At 41.2% G+C, this 21,119-nt stretch overlaps 1 protein-coding gene across 6 annotated transcripts; it reads left to right on the top strand.

Moving 5' to 3' along the window:
- The first annotated feature begins 1,896 nt into the window (after positions 1–1,896).
- Positions 1,897–19,852, top strand: uso1 (USO1 vesicle transport factor). Of its 6 annotated transcripts, XM_047578575.1 has the most exons (27): positions 1,897–2,151; positions 4,133–4,219; positions 4,816–4,880; positions 5,210–5,286; positions 5,541–5,552; positions 5,851–5,904; positions 7,357–7,457; positions 7,555–7,657; positions 7,772–7,827; positions 7,923–8,043; positions 8,134–8,312; positions 8,397–8,537; positions 8,662–8,750; positions 8,839–8,993; positions 9,091–9,296; positions 9,454–9,474; positions 12,623–12,733; positions 13,781–13,899; positions 14,238–14,419; positions 14,544–14,665; positions 14,763–14,901; positions 15,770–15,936; positions 16,045–16,095; positions 17,733–17,831; positions 17,918–18,016; positions 18,480–18,695; positions 18,920–19,852. In XM_047578575.1, the coding sequence occupies exons 1-27, from the start codon at positions 2,086–2,088 to the stop codon at positions 18,995–18,997; spliced, it is 2,916 nt and encodes a 971-aa protein (XP_047434531.1). In that variant the 5' UTR covers positions 1,897–2,085; the 3' UTR covers positions 18,998–19,852. The 6 variants fall into 6 exon arrangements, with proteins under 6 accessions (XP_047434531.1, XP_047434532.1, XP_047434536.1 ...); XM_047578576.1 differs by lacking the exon at positions 5,541–5,552; XM_047578578.1 differs by lacking the exon at positions 5,851–5,904 and having other exon boundaries at positions 1,898–2,151.
- The last annotated feature ends 1,267 nt before the right edge of the window (positions 19,853–21,119 follow it).

Genomic DNA, 21,119 nt, shown 5'->3' with positions numbered 1-21,119 from the left:
ACATGCCAGCTTTAGCAAATACTTTTTATTTATTTATTTATTTGCCTTCTCTGGGTCCATGTCACGTGACTTAGTTAATTCTGGCATTAGTATGTATTGTTATATACACCTGATAGCCTTGTTTTTATTAGTGGCATCACGTCAACCGCAGCTGCTGAGGGCGTATACAACAATATATAGTCTGTATAATATATGGATGATCTAGGGATGCTTTTCTGTGTGGCTCCCAGTTGCTGCATGAAGTGGAAGTGTGTGACATGTGTCCACTCATAGATCCTGTTCTCCACACGTACGTTCAAGTGGGAGGACTCACTCATGATCGTTCAATAATCCATTCGTTATCTAAAACCACTTGTCCCCTAGGGGACAACCAGAGAGTTACCCACTAGCAACCCTGAGAACCTTGAGAGACGATAAATAAATCCAAGCTATAGTTATTTCTATTGTTATTTCACAGTTATACCTACAGACAACTTAGAGTCACTGATTAACATGCATGTCTCTGGACTGTGAAAGAAGCAGTGGATTTCAAAGAAAGCCCACGTAGACATATTGTCATGACGCAGCTCATGGGCCATGATGAAAAACTAAGATACACAGTAACATGACATTAAAGAAATTTATTTATAACAAACTATGATAAATAAAAACAAAAACATACCACACGGGTGGGATGTGGATATGAGTGTTAATTAGTGTGTCTGTTGGGTGAATGTTCTTGTATTGAATGTAAAGCATTAGATGAAGTAAAATAACCAAGAATCAAGCAGAAGCCAACCAAACAAAACCGTGGTGCCGTCAGTATGGAACAAGAGAGAGAGAGCTCTTAAATAGGCTGTTACTGGGAGACTGGCCAGGTGCTCTACATTCCAGCTCTGTACCTGAAAGACAAACAAACAAGAAAACACACAAAACAGGCCCAGCTAGGCAGGAGGTCGTCACAGCATGGAAACTCTACATCGATGGGCCCCAGCCAGTAAAGACCTGCCAATGTGACTTGACTCAGTACCTTCAGAGAGGTAGCCCAGATAGGATGCAATAATCAAAAAAAGTAAATCCAAAACAAAGTCCAACACTGGGCTGACATCAACTTCCACTTTTAGACAGACATTGAATTTTGAAATGAAAGACTGGTTGATTGAACGACCTCCAACATTAGACAGCGATGTTTGAAAATGAACATCTGGCCGACATCAACATCCAAAGTCGTGCTTATGTCAACATCCACTGGTGGGAGGACGTCGAATTTTGGCTGGGAATTAAAGTCCTGTTGATGTCAGCGACCAACACTGGGAATTTTTTTTTAAGGTTTGTGATAAGATGACAAAAAAAGTAATGTATGTGGCTTAAACATAGAGGACGAGGGGGGCTTCGTATCTTTATGTTTATTTACACTTATTGTTCCTACTTCACCTTCTCGTTTAAATACAATTTCTTTTCTTCAAGTGACAGCTTTGTGACACAGTAGTTTGACATTAAAGCAGCCCTAAACCTCTGACCCTAAGGCCGCCCCTGCATCTGGGACATATCCCAACATATCAGCCACCTGACCATGCCAGTTTAACTGCATTACACTGGCATGAGCTGCTTCAGTACGGTAGTGTTTTATTGTCTAATTTTGCTGTTAACACTTCTGCGCTTTTCAAATGATTCTTTTTCAGTCCAGCATATTCAGACATAATTTGGTTGTTATTTCCACTTTTACTTAATTAAAAGCACACATTACATATATATTCTATGTCATTGCTACTGCTTTTGGAATTGATGACTTTAAATATTTTTCCCCCCATGTTTGTGGTTTACTTTTATCACACTGCGGAATAATCAATGAGTTTTCTCTCCCTTTAAATAACTAACGTGTACTGATCGGCCACGTATCGCCACGTTTTCGCGCATGCGCAGTACCCTCGCACTTGTGTTCCGGGGTCGGTGAGTGTGTACACAGTGTGAAAAATCATCATTGTGTACCCTTTTTCTTCACCTTTTACACAGTTATTACACGGGCCACACAGAGAGGGGGTTAGCAGGGGGTTCTCCTCGAGCGACAGACGCTTTGAATACGGCACCGAGTGGACGTGTGTGAGGATGAACTTCTTCAGAGGAGTGATCGGTGGGCAGGCAGCCGGGCCGCAGCCGTCCGGGTCGGAGACGGTAGGAAACATTTCACGTCCTCTGTTTACTGCACACACACACACACACACATATAAGAAAATGTCTGTTCTGTTGTGATGGTTGTGTATTTCTCTAACAAAAAACAGCACACTGAATAGTCTCTGAAGACACTAGGACCTTCCTGAGCCGCCGAGCTATCACTAAGCTAATTGGCTAACGTAGCAAAGCTGTCACTTAGCATCGGGACTGTGTGTTTCCTCCTGGCTTTAGTACAATGAATGGGAAACGACACAGACTGCAACAGGGCAAAATTTTGATAATCCCAATTTAAGGCATTAAAAAGTCTTAAATACGAGCATAAGCTAAGATTAAATCCTTGCGTCCATTTATTACCGCTTCATTTGCAGTGTGACCCTCTCTGCCCCCCTGAACTGGTTGTTAAATGACAACAAACTTTGTTATTTTTAAAGTCGTTATGAGTTTCTGATTTTCCTTATTTTTCGCACTTAGTGTAGGTCTTAAATTTAACCCATAATGGTCATAAAAAGGTCTGAAAAAGTCTTAAATTTCACTTGTTCAAACCTGCAGAAACCCTGCATAAGGAAGAACGCGTTAGGAGTCTCGGTTTTCAGTAGTTCAATCAACATCATTGTTTAAAGTCATAAATTTGCACATTGACATATCTGTATTATTATATAACTTAAATATCTGTAATATCTATTTCTATGCATGAAACTACTTGACACTGGATATCTATCTGTCTGTCTGACCATCTATCTAACTATCAATCAAATTAATGTCAGTATTGTTGTGTTTTGAATAACTTAGACCAGAAAATATCATAGAGTAGAATCAGAATCAACTTTATTGGCCAGATGTGTGAACACTTACAAAGAATTTGACTCTGGTGACTTTGCTCAATGGTGCAACAAAATAAAAAACAACACTTGAATAAGCATAAATCTAGACCGTATGAAAAAGGAACAGAAAAACTGTACAACATAAATAGACTTTTCAGAATTAAAAAATGGAATATACATATATCATAATTGACGATAATGGATATTTACGTGTACATGAGACCTATAGGCAAGCACATTGCTTTACTGGAATTGCAACGGCCTCACGGCCACATAACGTGATGATGATGAAGATGTGTGTGTGTGTGTGTGTTGAATTGTTGTTTAGAGAAGCAGCTTGTCACTCCTGGAGAGTGCACCGACCATTCATCTAGAAACAGCTTTTCACTCAGCCCACAGCTGATCCCACTGCTGTTTACGTAGTAACTCAATAACGCCTAATGCACATTTTCACTCGTGCACAATTAATTCCCCTGCGTTATGAACTCAATCTTGTGTCATTATGCTGTGAAGTGTTTGTTGAAAATGTCTTAGTGTTTTCCAGAGAAGAATCTGAGTAATTCTGTCCGCCAGTGTTTGCCCAATCTGTTTGGCTCTCAGCTGCTGTTATGTCACATGTGTGTACTGGATGTAGCCATAAAATCTTCCAATCATTAGTTTTATAAATCATAAAATAAAAGCCTCAGAGAATTATATTCGAGTCTGGCAGCGACACACATGACATGTTTGCAAATGAGGTCTCAGACGTACCTGAGGACAAAAACATCCACTCGTCAAAGTCTGCGTTGACAGCATGAATAATTCAAAACGTAAGCAGTCAGATCACATGCAAGACAATAATTTACAGAAGAAACAGGAAAGGTTACGAAAGTCATGAATAAAATGTACGTGCAGTATCTTTCTGTGGCAAAAACATGTTGTCTCTACTTCCCCTCATCTTAAACATGACCCATATCCTCCCACCAGCACAGCACCCTGTGTGTGTATGTCTCTAAATCTCTATATATACCTTGTATCTGCATGTACCAAAAATATCCTTACTTTTTCTGAAGTTACCATCAACAAACACATGAATGTAGAAATCAAAACTTGCAAACTCATGGCCACGTCTGAGGTGCAAGTCATGCAAATAACTGACTGACAATAATGTTGATTAACAGATTCAGAAGTTGTGTGACCGGGTGGCCTCCTCGACGCTCCTAGAAGACCGCAGAGATGCTGTCCGGGCTCTTAAGTCCCTCTCTAAGGTAAAACAGGTGCAAAACAAATAGACCCAGTTTCTGGTTTATAACAGGTGTAAATACAGCATCCTATAAAAATGACGATGTGTCTTGGAGTTTATTATGTTCAAGTTTTATTTAAACACTTTTAGGGATGATAACGGATGTTTTGATTAAACATTATGGATATTTTGGAATCTTGTCTGACGCTTTCAGTATTTCTAAGCGTAGAAACATCAACCGTTTTACTGTGAGTGTTTTCTGCCCCATCTCATTGTGACAAGAGCAACATTCACAGACACGGATAAAAGTCTTGTTTGACATATTCTCCTGAACTGTTTACTGACGAGTCTAACCGGTGACCTCTGTCTTCTGTTCATGGACAGCTGCTTCCTCGACCATGAGTAATGAGTTGATCAGGCTTGAATAACGGGTTTAGGAGGCACAGGGTTGTACATAGGCGAGTCTGAGCTGGTCTGTCCAAAGATAGATGTATAGACTTCCTCTATGTCATAAGCAAAGCTCATAATATGCTGTTTCTCTTTCCTTCACATTGATTTAAATATATTTATTTTATGTTTTGACTGCATGATGTAACCTGTCGTTGTTGTTATCTTTTGTAGAAATATCGCATGGAAGTTGGGACACAGGCGATGGATCACTTGATCAACATACTGCAGACTGATAGGTATTTTGATCCTAATATTCGTAAATGAGAACGTGTTTCATTTTAAGTAAAATGCATCTAAAAACATGTTTTCAAGTTGTCCTTTTGGATAATTGGGTGTGGACGTTTTATTCAATGAACCCATGACACCGTAAAGCACAGGTCTTCAATGTTTTTCCTGCCAGGGACCCACAAACTGGACCCTTTAGCCCTAAAGATCTGTAGTTTTATGACTTCAGATAATATGAGATAATATATCAAATATCGTAAATGAAAGCTAAGATATTTATGGAATATTTTGAGTTTGATGTTGTATATTAATATTCTGATTCCTTCTCCAAATGCATCAGGTCTGACTCTGAAATCCTTGGCTACGCTTTGGACACACTCTACAACATCATCTGCAACGATGAGGAGGAAGAACAAGGTATTACACTCTCTTAAAAACTGTAGACTTTATCTTAACATACTTCTTTATTAGAAACATAAAGAAATTCGTGATTTTGATTTTATTTTAATTATCTTGAAGATGATTACATCTTAATTGTGTGACTGCTATAAAAAGGCCCAACTGGCCAGAGTAAAAGCAGTCAGTTTACATTCCCTTCTTCTATAGACTGATAATGAGTGCTTTGTATAAAGACTCGTCTCTCTCTTCTCTTTCATGTTTTAATCCTACAGATGAATCAGAAGGTAAAACTCTTTGACTGTGCATGATGCCAAACCCTCTAACCAGCAGTAACACTTGTAGATCATGCCTCTTGGTTGGGATGTGGATAAGGAGCACATTCACATTTTTTTTTTTTTTTCACCACTTCTGCAGTGCCTAAAGTTTAAAAAGAAAAAGGATAAATGGCTTTCTTTTGGTATTTTTTTTGTCACTGTCATGGCATGTTTTTTCCAAGAATCACTCACATGCTGATGCTGGAGCACTTCAGAGTGGTTGAATGAATGCTGGCTTTAAACTTCCTCTTCCCCCCTGCCCTCGCAGACGCAGTAACCCCTCTCCCTGTCTCAGGGAAGCATAAGAATATGTCCATACCTGGTCAGTACTCAAGCCGGATGTGCAGTAGCTACAGTATGATTCAATATCTAACTTCACTAAAATCAGTTGGCTCTAAAAAAAATGATTAAAAAAAAGATCAACAGGGTGGTGTTTGGGTGATAACATTGATGCTTCACTAATACCATGACGTACCCCGACCCCTGCTCTCTCCTCTCTCCTTGTTCCTTTTTTTCCCTCACATGTTAATACCTCCTTAATACTTGTCTTTCTGAGATTATTCTGCCTATTTATTGAGTTGTGTCCATGTTTTACATTTAAGTTCGCCCATGTCATAAAGACCTCGGTACATTATTTTAAGTAAAGGGGTCGTACACACAGGACGAGAATAGCAGGGATGTGGCTACAAGAGGTCATGATGTTGATGTTGCATCGATGATGGGCAAAGAAAACCAGTGGGAGGGGCTGACACAGTTGTTTACTGCAAACAAACACCGTCCTACCTGCCACTGGTTCCTACCACTAAATTCTATGAGTGCTTGGGTGAACACAGATGTAGCAGTAATAGTCGCGGTGGTGGTGGTGGTGGTGTTGATGGTATATTCATTTCAGGAAGAAGAGAAGGGCTCTGTTCCTATACCAGCAATATTTCACTTTCCAAGTTACATTTGTCTTTTATTGTTATATCTATTAATCTATCAAAAAATAGCATCAATCTTTGGGCTTGTTTTTTTTTTTTTTGGTCCACATTGGGATTATAAACACGCTGTATATACTTTTATTTTGGAATTGCTTTGGTTTTCACCCTCTCACTGAAACATGTTTTCCTTTAGCTGCTGCACATTGTTCATCTGGACAGTTTCTAACTCGGTCCGCTGTCGGGAGCAGGGGAGTTAGTGTAGAGTGGGATTTACTAGAGTGTTTTCTCAGTGGAAGTAGCCGACTGTGGCTGGGCATGGTGTTGTGTAGAGGAGTGAGTCCAGAAAAACCAAAACGATGAGCTGAAACCACTTAAGGCAAATGAGCAAAAACAAACGCTTCTCTGTTATTTAGGGTAATGGGACATTTGGGAGCATTTCTAGTTATTTTGTTTCTCTCTTTTTCTCGTCAAACTAAAACACCCAGCTCATCCCTCATTAAATGTTTATATGTACTGAGTGGAATTAATTTTGCAGTGACCCTACTGAGCTCACTCGTCTGTCCAGCTGTCCCCTCACCTGTGTGTGTTCTTTCCAGAAGGTTTGTTCAAACATATTACACTGAGCATGAACACATTAATTGATCACGTTCACATGTCCAGTTTAAGCTGTGTTGTCTCATCATATCTGAGTATGTTGAGAATATTCAGATCTGATCACCATCGCTGTGTAACTCAGGGTTATGGATATGAACAAACCAGCTGGTCCCTTTACCCTGTAGACCCCTGAGCCCTAATGTAGCATTTATTTTTTTAAAAAAAGGGAATAATTTCAACTTTTTAATGTCCTTTCACAGACGAGAACGCCCAGAAACAGGCAGATGACCTGGGTGCCCAGTTTACAGACACATTCATCCAGGACCCTGAGCATATAACCCTGCTTCTCACTCTGTTGGAGGTACTGAACTGTTTCTTCTCCAGTGGCCGGACATCTCTGTTTTTATTGTTGGTTAAACAGCTGACTGATGTTTTATTTTTTTATTTTATTTTCTTAGGAGTTTGACTTCCATGTCCGTTGGCCTGCGGTGAAGTTGTTGACTGCTCTCCTGAAGAACCAGGGCGTCCAGGTCCAGGGGATCATTCTCGTCAGCCCCATGGGTGAGTTTCTCTTCACTGCATCATATCAGACTTGTTCTGTCGCTTCACAGCTTCTTATGAGACTGTCGGACATTTTCAAATCTATTTTAATAAGAAAAACGTTTTGCTTCACAGGTGTTTCCAGATTAATGGACCTACTGGCAGACTCCAGAGAAGTAATTCGCAATGATGTAAGCAGTTGTTTTCTCCATTTAATATCAAAGCCCCTGAACTCAAGTGATGTGTATGAGTGCATGACTTTTTTCCTGTTTTCTGCAACCAACAGGGCTTGCTGCTGCTTCAACAGCTGACCAAAGGCAACGCAGCAATTCAGAAAATTGTGGCATTTGAGAACGCATTTGAGCGTCTCCTAGACATCATCACAGAAGAGGGCAGCAGTGATGGAGGTAAAAGATTTTGAAATGGAGATGCTCCTTTTGGTCCAATGCCGTTGTCTCGTAGTTCCTCCTGAGATCCACTGTGTTTCCTCTGTCCAGGTATTGTGGTGGAGGACTGTTTACTTCTGCTACTCAACCTGCTCAAGAACAACAGCTCCAACCAGAACTTCTTCAAGGAGGGCTCCTACATCCAGAGAATGAAGCCCTGGTTCGAGGTTGGGGATGATAACTCAGGCTGGTCGGCACAGAAGGTCACCAACCTCCACCTTATGTTACAGGTAACACACAGCAGCCACGTCTGACGTCTAAAAAACAACCAACCAAGGGGAATATAGTTTTTTGAAGCAATGTTGTAATTCCAGCTGGTGCGAGTGATGGTGTCTCCGGTGAACTCTCCTGGAGCTACATCCAGCTGTCAGAAGTCCATGTACCAGTGTGGCCTGCTGCAGCAGCTGTGTACCATCCTCATGGCCACTGGTGTGCCTGCTGACATCCTCACAGAGGTGATCACATTAATACTGTGAATGTAAAAGTGCAAACAGTGCTTGTGAAGAAGTTAAAGAGGATGAGCTAGAGAGAGTCGGCTGGTCCAGACGTTGTTAAACCCATCCTACGCTTCCATTTCAGACCATCAACACTGTTTCAGAAGTTATTAGGGGCTCACAGGTCAACCAAGACTACTTTGCTTCAGTCAATGCTCCTTCAAACCCACCAAGGTAAGACACAACTAGTGGAACAGGGTCTGAACCTTGAACCAGCTGGGTGTAACTTTGTGTTTGATCTCTTTTCTTCATGTTCCCACAGGCCAGCCATCGTAGTGCTGCTCATGTCCATGGTGAATGAGAGACAACCATTTGTACTTCGCTGTGCTGTCCTTTACTGCTTCCAGTGTTTCCTCTACAAAAACCAGAAAGGCCAAGGGGAGATCGTTGCTACACTACTACCCTCCACCATTGATGGTCAGTTACAGTCACTGTTTCCAACACATCTGTGTTTTTAATTGCCCGCACAGTTTGAGTCCTTTCTTTTTCATCACCCACTTTTTTATTTCTCCAGCCAATTCCATCTCGGCTGGACAGTTACTGTGCGGCGGCCTCTTCTCAGCTGACTCTCTTTCCAACTGGTGTGCTGCCGTGGCCCTGGCCCACGCCCTGCAGGACAATCTCACCCAGAAGGAGCAGCTGCTCAGGGTTCAACTTGCCACCAGCTTGGGCAAGCCCCCTGTCTCTCTGCTGCAGCAGTGCACCAACATCCTGTCCCAGGTAGGACACCAAGAGTTGATGGACGTGCTAACAGTCTGTCTGAACAGCATAGGTTGGTATAAAACAGGAGAAGTTCTTTTTTACAAGTGGAGAAAGGCAAATACTAAATTGTGAACCACGTTGAAGAGAACAGTGTCACATTATTGTGGTTTTGCAGGGTGATAAGATCGTCCGGCGGGTGAGTAAAGTGTGTGCGTACTGTGTGTGTGTGTGTGTGGGTGGCACCTGTCTTGGTTATTTTGGCTTGGCATCTGAAGTAGGGGTCTCAATGGCCCACATGTTGGGGGATCTTGCTGCCCTTTAACTCTTTACTACCCCTTCCTTGTCCCTAACGTGAGGCTATGACCCAGTTCTTCCTCATCAGGGTGACACACAGGTGCACTCCTCCTCACAGATCTGGAAGCTCCGCCTTCTCTCGCCGTGTTCATTAGTTGAGTGTGAGGACGTACACAAGTGGACACCCGAGAGAGGTTCAGAGAAAGGGGACACAGCAACAGTTTTCTAGTCATTTTATCTGTGCTGATATCATCCTAACACCCGCTCTGAGCTTTGAACTTGGCCGTCTGCTGTGCCGCCAGCTCTTATCTGTCATGAAGTGTGCACCGCAGCAACTTTTGGGCCTTTTCCCGTCCAGGTTAGGGACTTTCACCATTGTTTGTCTTGTTCAGTTATCTAGATCCACCATATAACTACTAGAAGATTATATGTCTTGTGCGTTGTAAGTGATAAAGGGCGGCACAGTGAAACACACATAGCTTCCATTTACAGCTGAATGGACAACTTTCTAGACAACTTGCTGCTATGACCTTGGATGAACCGTGGTTAGCCTCAAGCAGTTAGAAAAACAGTGAATATAACTGAGGAGAGGACCAAATGAGAAACACTAGCACCTGGTGTCTGAGGAGCTTTAAAAGTCAGTGTAGCTATTTCAGTAGATGACCATCTGGGCTAAAAAAAATGGACTCTTAGGAGTGACCACACCTATTCATTATTACACAGGATGAGATGTTACAGTCTTCTTGTGCCAAGATCTGAGGCAAAACACATTTAGAAACCCAGTCCAACTGAACAACCGACCACCAGGCTAGCAGTCAGCTACCAACTAGCAACCAAAAAGAAGACACCAGCTAACTAGCCTAGCTAACAGCAGTAGGTAAGAAGTGAGGGGATATGCGACTACATGTCAACCAACACTTCTCGCTTGTGCCAAGATACAGGGCTAGACACATTTGGATGCACAGACCAACTGGAAAAAAATCAACCAACCAACAAGAAGACACCAGCTAACTAGCCTAGCCCACAGCAGTAGACAGTCATCATTGGTGTTTTCTATTCACCAGTGTTTCGTTAAGTTAGGCCCACGATACCTCAACAAGGCTTAACAGTGAGTTCCGCCCTGGACTCACACCCCTCAATGTAGCCCCAATGCAACTGTGTGACTTTCAGCTGAAAGATTAGCTTAGCCCTACTACTAACTACTAAAACCACTCAGCTAGCCTTACCTTTGGCATGCTCCCCAGCTAGCGCGTTTCCTCCACAGCAACTCACTTTCCCTAAACCATGTCCATATCTATTGGTCTGCACTTCTTGCAAATAGCAGAAAGCAAATGATGCCAGATGCAAATGATGCCTGATGACTGGCATGATGGATTTCTTTCTGATATTGTGGTCTGGCGAGAATCCAGCTTGTGTGAGGTCATGGTAACCTGCTTGAAAACACAGAATTCAGGGTGGGTGCAAGTTGTTTCACCGTTTCAGGGTCTCTCCAGGGTCCTGCTCATAATAGTTTGAGTAAGATGCAGAATCTGTTGATCAGTCTGCAGTCTACAGGCAATGACAGGAGATGGTTGTGCAGATGCAGAGTAATGTAAATTGGTTGCTGTCACTGAGTGTCTGGGATCGCTTTGATGATCTGAAAGATGGCTGGAGGTTGTTCAGGCTTCTTAACAGGTCCTTTTGGTCCCCTGTCTGAATGATATTTCAGGTACAAGACAACACATTCATGTCAGACACAACAATTCTGATAAGAATTAGGTGGTTTAATATTGACACTAGAAAGCTGCACCTTAATGAAATGTTTATTTCCACTAAAACATAAAAAAAAACTGGACTTCACCCACACAGACGCACATACGTGGTTTTTCTGGTGAGTCCAGGCCAGTGTTTGCTTAGTTGATACCTGTGGTCATTTTCCTTTCTTTTTTTTTGTTTTCCTCCTCATTTTTGCATTACGTCACATTTGGAGACAAAAGCTGAAAAGGTGATTTCGTAAGTTTTTGTAGTACGGAATGCTGATTTAATTTTTACCCACACCTTCATGGCCGTGATCTCCATTCCTCGTCGGTCCTGGCATCAGTGATCAGCTACAGGAAACGGGCGTCTCCTCTCCTAAAAGCATGTTGTGCATTAAGCATTAATGCACCAGCTCACGAGCAGCTCGACGCTTCAGATTTGATTTCATGGCTTTTGCTTATTTATGCTCTATGTTTTACTCTGTGTTGTTTTTTATCACCTCACATCATCCATGAAAATCATCCTTTCCTACAGCTGACATGATTATGTAAAGGAACTACTTATTGGCACACGTTTCCTATAAATGTCATTATTGGAGGAAAAAGAATCCATGTTAAACTCAGTTGTAGATGTTTCACATGTCTCTCAAACCTGTTTTCATGGAGTCAGATGTTGCTTTTTTTTGTTTTTTGTCAGATATTTGGTTCTTCCTCATGTCATTTCCTTTAAAAATGCACATTCAGTGGGTTCTGCTTTGCATGTGCTTATAGCTGGAAGTAGAACAAAGTTTCCGTTGCCAATTCGTGATCCTTTGATTTCAGTTGAATCACTTAATGATAAAATAATAACAGAAACCTTGTGGCATATATGTTCCCTGAATGTAAAGATAATGTGTTGCAGGCGATTGATACCTCACCACATGATTGCATGCTCTAGTCAGTCTAACCTTGTTCATTAACTGATTAAAACGTTACTAATGGTTGATGTGATGTAACTTAAACATTGTCTTGATTAGAAAATAAATTAAAAAAACATTATTTTATAACTTTCCATATGTCCAAGCAGGAAAATATTAACTTTACAGTTGGAAACATGTCCATGTCTGAGCTTAATTAATGCACTCAGCAAATGTCGGTTATGTTGTGTTCTTTGAGAAAGCCTTTCTCAAAGTTTTGTACTCTTTATATTAATCATCTTTTTCAAAAGTCTTCTCTGAAACATTATCCGACTAAAGCTGTTGCACCTTGTTAGTGTTTCTTCTGTCACTGTAGTGAAGCACATGCTGACATTTGTCTTGTTGTTGTTCTCTACAGGGCAGTAAAGTGCAGACCAGGGTGGGCCTCCTCATGTTGCTGTGTACATGGATCAGCAGCTGTCCGATTGCTGTTACACACTTTCTACACAATCAGGAAAATGTTCCCTTTGTATCCTTTAACGCAAGCAGCCTGTCAATATCTTTACAGTCATCATAGCTAACTTAGCTTTCACTTTGTTCCTTCTACCTCCTACCGCCTACCTGCTATATGTGTTCTATATTAAACTTGGTCTAGTGCTTTTTATAAATATACATGATTATTATTATCGTTCAACTGTCGCAAACATAAAAATACCTACATAACATAGCTAAATTATTTAAACGTAGCTAAGTAATTGATTACTCGACCAGTTGTGGGGAACCTGACTGAATCACTGTTTCATATGCAGCCTCATGATTGGCTCAGCAGCAATAGGGGCGTGGCCTGTAGTGTACAGGAAGCTTAGATTTACAGGTGTCGACTAGTGTGGCCTGTTGTGTGAAATGATGTGTTGTTGAGACAGCTTCTGTATCGCTGACTGAAAGATGATTTCTTCTGCTTCCATTTATCCCTTTACTGAAATTTAAATGTGCTGGGGAAAAGCAAAAAAATGTCTAATCAACCGCAGATTTTGCGACCCCCTGTAATACCTCTGTGGACCCCCTATGGGTTGCAGACCCCGTGTTGAAGACCTATGTTCCAATGGACCTTATATTGTTTTCTTTATGAATGCAGTTTAATCTTCATGTTACGCCAAGCAACTTTGTGCTTCATGATCTTTAAATACAGCTGCTCAGTGTAAATTATGTAGAGAAAATGGTTTATCAGTGAATGCACTAAACGCACGATCTGTCTTTTTTTTCAAAGCTTAGGTGAATAGTCTGAACTTTCAGGCTCTTTGATTTGCATGATTCAAGAGAGGCCTTCTCTGTACTGCGGTTTATCAGTCATCTTAGCTTCCTAGCCTCCCAGCTAATAGCAGCACTCATTTAGTGCGTTAGTGAGTTATTTCCTTTCACACAGGTGCACTTTGAATGTGGCAGCTATTTCTGGTCCAGACACACATGACGTGACAGTCGCTCTCCGTTGTTGGTTGCTCTTTGATGTTGGCCTGGTTCTGTTTGGCTTTAAACTGAACTGGTGCTGAATGAATCCTTGACCCTGTGACTCCTGTAGCTGACCGCTCAGATCTCAGAGAACCTGGGGGAGGATGAAAGGCTGGTGCAGGGCCTGTGTGCGCTGCTTCTGGGCATCTGTATCTATTATAATGACAACTCACTGGAAAACTACACCAAGTAAGTGTCGTTGAGTCTCTCCCACTTGAGTCTGTGCTGTTTGTTCTGAACTATTTGTGCTTTAAATATTTGGCGAACCCAAAGTTTTTAGAGCATTATATCGTTCTATATGCTCACAGAGGGATTGGGCTATTTAGTGAAAATGCTGCTATTACAAAAGTAGTTCTTGAGCAGTTTTTTGTAATGTGCATGTATGAATATGAGACTGAGCTTTGCTGTTATTACCTTATTTTACATTTCCTTGTTGGCCGTTGCAACACTTGGAAAATTGCAGATTCGTCTTGTTGGTGTAAGGCTACGACTGAACTGAATCCTGACCTCTCTTCTGTCCTCTTCAGGGAAAAGCTAAAGCAGCTGATTGAGAAGCGCATCGGAAAGGAAAACTTTGTAGAAAAGCTCGGCTTCATCACCAAACACGAACTGTATTCACGCGCAGCCCAGAAGCCGCAGCCTGTATTCCCGTCTCCAGAGCAGATGCTGTTCGATCACGAGTTCACCAAACTGGTCAAAGAGCTGGAAGGTTAGTCACAGTCTGGTCTGGATATTTACTGATGGTTTATTCCTTATAACGGAAATCGTTAATCAGACTAATCCAGAAATGTGCTGGATTTTAAGAAGGATGTTGCTCTCTCTTCTGCACACAGGTGTGATAACTAAAGCCGTGCACAAGTCCAGTGAGGAGGACAAGAAGGAAGAGGAGGTGAAGAAGACATTAGAGCAACATGACAACATTGTCACCCAGTACAAAGAACTGATTAGAGAACAGGTGAAGACACTCATCAGACTCATTCGCTTTCACTTCTTTATTTGTCATTAGTTTGAACTTGATGTATTGAACTTTATTTTGATTGTGTGAACTTCAGGATGCTCAAATCCAGGAGCTGAAGGAGCAGGTATCGTCAATGACCTCTCAGCACGAACAGATGCAGACCACAATCACCCAGCAGCTGTCCCAGATCCAGCAGCACAAAGACCAGTACAACATCCTCAAACTAAAACTAGGTGGGTTCCTCTCGCCGTCAGCCAACACGTCTCTGTGTCCTCTAGATACTTTGAAGACAGAATTAATACATTGAAGATTTTGAAGAGAAATGCTTCAATGTTCATCACCCCATGATACTAAGATAACATTTTGCTGCTTCATTGCTTGAGATAAAGAGCACAATCTCACAATGAGATTGGAAAGTAAAACAATCTGTTTATATTTAGCAGCCGTGACATCGTGACACTGATAAACAAAAATACTCAAGGATGAGATAAACTGTGTTCAAGAAAAGAATTAAAAACAAGTTCTTGTATTTACACTTGTGAACTTGAGGTCATTTTAATCAAAGCCAGGCTAACTGCTCCCCCTTCTGCTAGTGCTTTTGCTAAGCTGAGCTAAGATAAGCTAACAGTGTCCCATCTCAGGCTACCGTCTTTTGCAGACATGAGAGTGGTATCAATCTTCTCATCTTTCACTGCTAAAGAAATCTAAACTTGGCATTTCTCAAAATGTGAAACAATCCCCCTGGACAAGACTTTAATCTAAACTTTGTTTTAAGTTATTTATTTAGAAGAGAAAATGTAAAGCTACTTTGCCAGAGTAGCTCATTAGACTTGTTTTATTGCATTTCTACACTATGTGCATCATAAATCCATTCTGAGGAATGATTGTGATACAGTTGAATTGCAATTGAATATCTCTGTTGTGTTGCTTCCTGTAGCTCTGTGTTATAAGAGGTAAACACACAAACCCAAAGAATCCCTCTGAACTCTTCATGTGATCATGTTCAGCTCAGTGGCAACGATCACAGTGCAGCGTTCAACCTCTTGTTGCTGTAAGTGTTGCATCTTAACTGAGCGCATGCGTTTGTGCTTGTAACTTCAGGTAAGGACAACCAGAGCCAGTCGAACAGCCAGGGAGACGGCTCTCAGGTGAACGGGCTGCAAACAGAAGAGCTTTCCCAGCTCCGAGAGGAGGTGGAGGAGCTCCGCAAGCAACACACACTCCTTCAGACGCAACTCAGTGACAAGGACACACTTATCAACACTCTGGTTAGTAGACGTAAAGTTGTGAAGCCGTCTTTTGTTAGTGTGTGTAATCTTCCGGTTACACTTTTATCTGTTATATTTATGCATTGTGTTTTTATTGTGTACCTGTAGAAGTCGGCGGAGAGTCAAACAGGAGGATCAGACAACACAGAGCTACTCCAGGTTTGTTTTCCCTGTTTTACCCGATTCAACTGAAACATTTAAAACATGCTGTTGTTGTTGTTGACGAGATAAACCTTTGTCAATATGTGTTAAGGATTTACTTAAACCAAGGGCAGCTGGACTTGTTTGTGTTTTCGTGCAGATGTTTCACCATCATCCAAGTATCTGTATCAGGTCTGTTAATGATCAGATACTTTGAAGCGTTGTTTATGCCTCTATGGCAACGCTTCTCAAACTGGGGTCCCCGGAGCCATTTGCAATAAATTCTGAAAGTTATGCTGTTTCATTAAAAAAAGAAAAGGTTCATAATTACATGTGGAGACCGCTGCGCCAATAAAACAAACATATTAAACCCATTACTCCCTCCTGTGTTAGCTTTAGTTCAATAAAAACTCTGATATGATTGTGACACCACGTAAATCTGTCACGCGTCACTCTCTCTCTCTCCTGTATCTGTCTCTACTCATGCTAAGGCCAAACCAGCTAAACTGAGAAAATATGACGACAGTTATCTCCAGTTTGGATTTATTGAGGGAAGCGAGGGAAGACCAAAATGTGTTGTGTGCTTTCAGGTGCTAACAAATGAAGCCCTGAAGCCGGCCACACTCACATATGCTTTAAAATAGTTTTGAAATTAACTGATTCATTTTGACTGTGCCAGTTTTTTATACTGGTCATTTTCTGAAAGCTTCAAGATCTATAACTTGAAAACGATAAATGTCATTTGAATGAAATTACTCTGTGTGTAAAATGAAATGATCATTTCTATGAAACAGGTCTTTTAGGTTTGTATTTAGTTTGAAAAGTTTAAAACAAATAATTCCTGTAGTACCTGAAAACACAAATGGTATTAAACATTGGTTTAATTGGCGTGAGGAGTATGGTGGGAGGGGGCTGTGTGTTTTTTTTTAGCCAGTCTGGTCAATTTTCATTATTACTTCCTGCTTCGGTTTCATCAATTTCAACTTAAGCTTTCCCCAAAATTATCCGGAAGACAAGTCATATAAATGTCTCACTTTATCTTTATTGACTTTGTTGTGTGTAGCAGCCACAAATCTAATCAAACCCCGAACTGAAATACACACTTGGATGAGTGGTGGAACATCCAAATGTACCATACCCTGACAAATTACACAGATAGTTGTGTTTAGATTATAGATTATGTTTAATTGTTGCTCTTTTTATTGCACTGTGTCTGTAACCTATGAATGTTTGTTGAGGACGTGTGCTGCCGCCGTCTTGGCCTGGTCACCGCTGTAAACGAGATTACGATCTTAACAGGATCTCCAGTTAAATAAAGGTTAAATAAAATAAAAGACACACCTTCTGTTTTCATTAAAGCCAAGTCTGGTAGTTGTGTGACGTATGTGAGACTGACTGTGTACTCAAAGGACACGTCGGCTGGTCGTCACTAATGTGTTTAATGTGTTTTAGTGAGGACCAGCGTTTTGTGTGGCTCACAGAAATAAACAGTATCTGTGCCATCAAGTAGTGGGATAAGTTTATTTTTCAAGTTTATGGAAAAATATATAAAATCACCAGAACTAACCTTTAAACTTCTCAGTCCCATTTGTTATTTTCAGGTTGTAATTTTTTGCGTTTTTATTTAGTGTTGCTAAATGTTGACTTTGTTGCAGGAGCTGGAGGCTTTGAGGGGTCAGGTTCAGGCCCAGGCAGCAGAAATTAGCCAACTGAAGACGGAGAGACAAGATCTTCTCAGGAGAGCTGAAGCTGGGGTAAGAACCGTGACAGTCTGGCACCACTTTTGCATAAATATGCTTTAGCGGTTTGATTGATTAAACTTCTGCGTGGTTTGTCTCAGTCCTCAGACTCGGCCCCCAGCAACTCATCAGACGCCACCCAGCTGGCAGAACTGGAGAGCAGACTGGCAGCACAGTCGTCTGAGACAGAGAGACTGAAGGTGTGTAAGAAAATCCTTAAAATACCTGTAGTTTATATAGTGCAGCTTCTTCATCATTTGTAGTTAGGAATCCTTGTATCTCTTATCTACACATTAGGTCTTCAACAGGGGATCTGCAGAGGTACTGCAGGGGGGGTCGCAAAATCTTTGGATGATTAGACATTTTTATATATATTTTATATTTATATAATTTATAGAGTCTATTCAGTCACCAGATGACACCCCATGTATGTATGTATGTTTATGTGGCCCTACTGTTGCACAGTTTGAAACAGCATGCAAAATAGTAATAATCATGTATATTTATAAATAGCACAAGACTGAGTTTAAGATAGAACACACATAGTAGGTAGGGGAGTCCCTACTTAATCTCTCCATCAGTTTGTGGATCCATGGCCTGACCTCTTTTCTACACCGCTCAGTTGTCTCCTTCCTCTCGTCTCTCTCTCCCTTTACACGTCAGGAGGAGGAGAAGAAGTTGTCGCAGAGCCGTGCGGAGCTGGAGCAGCAGCTGGCCTCAGCCACCAGCACGGTGGCCATCCTTCAGGCAGAGAAGACCAAGCTTCAAACGGAGGTCCAGGAGTCAAAGAAGGAGCAGGACGACCTGCTGATGCTGCTGGCAGACCAGGACCAGAAGATCCACAGCCTCAAACAGAAACTCAAAGACCTGGGAGAGACGGTAGAAACGCTCTTCTAATGTTACTCTGATTATTACTGAGAGTGAAACCTCTCTTATCCAAAAAAACAGAAGACGATTTAATTATTAAGAATGACTAAATTAATTATCCACGTAACCAGTCGTTCGATGTAGTAAATCCAGATGTGGTGACACATTGTTTGTGTGAGCGCACTCAGCTTTGTTGTGTTGTTTGCCTTAGTTAGACTGTGACCCTTTCCTTACAGGTGGAAGATGAAGACGACCTCGACGCCAGGGACCAGACAGACGAGGATGACGAAGACGAGGATGAAGACGAGGACTAGAGAAAAACACTAAAAGAATAAAAACAGGAGCAATGTGTCTGCCAGCAGACAGAAAGACTGCAGAACCCCCCCACACCCTCACCCCCTCACACACACACACACACAAACATAGACACAAGAAATAGAAGATTAAGACTGACGCTGTATGTGGAAGCAGCTTCTCTTCCCAGCTGCCATGCTGTCTTCATTTCTCTTCACCTCCACCACATCAGACCAGAGCTTTGAGCTCGTCAGTGCATTCATCTCTGCTATGTTCACCATCCGTTTGTGATGGATTTTACCAGTCTTGTGTTCATTGTAATGTCTTGTCATAGAGTCCTAATCTGGGGAAAAAAACAAAACAAAAAAAAAGATGCAAGCTTAATTTTAACACTCAAGTCATCTGGAAATGTAGCAACAACGAAGCCATTTGTCCTGATCCTGGTGTTATAACGTCAACGCGCTGGCGGGTTCTTCAGGTTGTCTTTTTTTTTTTTTTCCCCATCCTGCATTTCTGCTCTCACCAGTACAAGTACAACTCACCTGCAGCGTCAGGATCACCTGCAACACGTCACTGTGCTTCACCCAGAGTTTTGAACCTCAGTCAGTTTGAGTTCAGCGTTGCAGTATTTAACACTGAGAGTTGTTCTGTTTCACTCTGACGACTCGACCCGTCTGCTCTACTATATGCTGCAAAACACTGACAGAAAAGATGGAAAGATGAATATTTTTGCAACTTTTTGTCCAGTACTGGCTTCCAGCTTCTGTATATTGTGTAACTTAACAATTTAAGAGCCACATTGAAATGAATAAAGAATCTATCTGTATGTCTGTATGGAGGAAAATGTAGATAAATTAAATTTTACTAAATCCACAGCGAGACTTTTTAGTTTTGTCTGAATGTTTCCTCTGTTCCCCTTCAGTACTAACGGAATGTTTTGATACTAATTCAGCAGATTTCAGGACTACAAGGATTTCTAGTTTAGTATTGTCAGTTACAATTTTAATAACATTTTAATGTTGTTCTCTGCTTTAGATTTCAATACATGAACATCAGTGGTGGTTGTAAGTAAGTACGTTACTTTAAATGCCAATTTAAGAACCTGCTCTTGTACTTACTGAGTATTTTTTTTTATTCATTACACTTTACGCTTAAGCTTCACTACATTTCAGGGAGAAATGTTGTATTTACCTCATCTAGTCGTCTGCATCTACATTTATACACATTAAACATATAAGGTGCTTTTAACTTAAATTACCCTCCTTCTCTATTCTTTCTGTTCCAGTGTCACATGATATACATAATATTAATCTATACAAAAAAATAATTATAAACCTGAGCTTCATTTTCATCATTGAATTTTGAATAATTGTGTTGTTCAATTTGGGGACAAGTCGGTTTCCAGTTTAACCTATAGTTTTTCCTTTTCATCTAAAAGATCTTTCTTCTCATCTGCCAGCTGTTTCTTGGTTTCTGTCGGATCTTTCCTCTCCTCTCATTGCCTCATGGCCTCTAACAGAACTTTCTCGTCCTCCAATTGTTTTCTGCCCTCCCTCATTTCGATCTTTTCCTCCTTCTAGTTCTTTTTTTTAGCTTCTTTCAGATCTTTCATCTCCTCCGGTTTGTCATTCTTCTGCTCCATTTCTTCTTTGATCTGTTCAAGTTTCCTATTCTTGTCTTCCATCTCTTTCTTTGTCTCTTCCACTTCCCTTTTGCTCCTTTTCAAATGCTGCCTTCTCCTCCTCCTGCGCCTTCTTCACCTCCCGCAGATCTTTCTTGAAATCCTCTGGTTTATTAATCTCCTCATCTCTTTGTTTCCATTCTTTGCGTGTTTCTTTTTTTTCTTTTTGCCCTTTCGTTTCGTGACGTTCTCTTTTACTCTTTTGCTCTGTCTCATCCAGCGCTTGCTTCTCCTTCTCCAGTTCTTTTTTTTGTCCTCCTCCAGCATCTTTTTCTCCGCTCCACCTCATTCCTCAACCTTCCCATGGTGCAGTATTTTGAAGCCTCATCTTTCTGAAGGACCTTGTTGAGTTGAGGAAAGACACTTTCTCTTTCCTCGTTCAGTTTCGTGATCTCTCTCCTGGAGTTCACTGGAGTTATTCTCTGTCTGTGAACTGACCTCTTCTTCAACTTGTTGTCACT

Source organism: Mugil cephalus, chromosome 2 (genome assembly GCF_022458985.1).
Source record: "Mugil cephalus isolate CIBA_MC_2020 chromosome 2, CIBA_Mcephalus_1.1, whole genome shotgun sequence".
Lineage (NCBI taxonomy): Eukaryota > Metazoa > Chordata > Actinopteri > Mugiliformes > Mugilidae > Mugil > Mugil cephalus.
This window is presented reverse-complemented; position numbering and strand designations above follow the sequence as displayed.

Excerpts from the sequence above, each read along its gene's own strand:
- uso1 (XM_047578575.1), top strand. The coding sequence starts at position 2,086 with ATGAACTTCTTCAGAGGAGTGATCGGTGGGCAGGCAGCCGGGCCGCAG. Across the intron at positions 8,994-9,090 it reads ACTACCCTCCACCATTGATG|CCAATTCCATCTCGGCTGGA; the intron begins GTCAGTTACAGT and ends TTATTTCTCCAG. Across the intron at positions 9,475-12,622 it reads GTGATAAGATCGTCCGGCGG|GGCAGTAAAGTGCAGACCAG; the intron begins GTGAGTAAAGTG and ends TGTTCTCTACAG.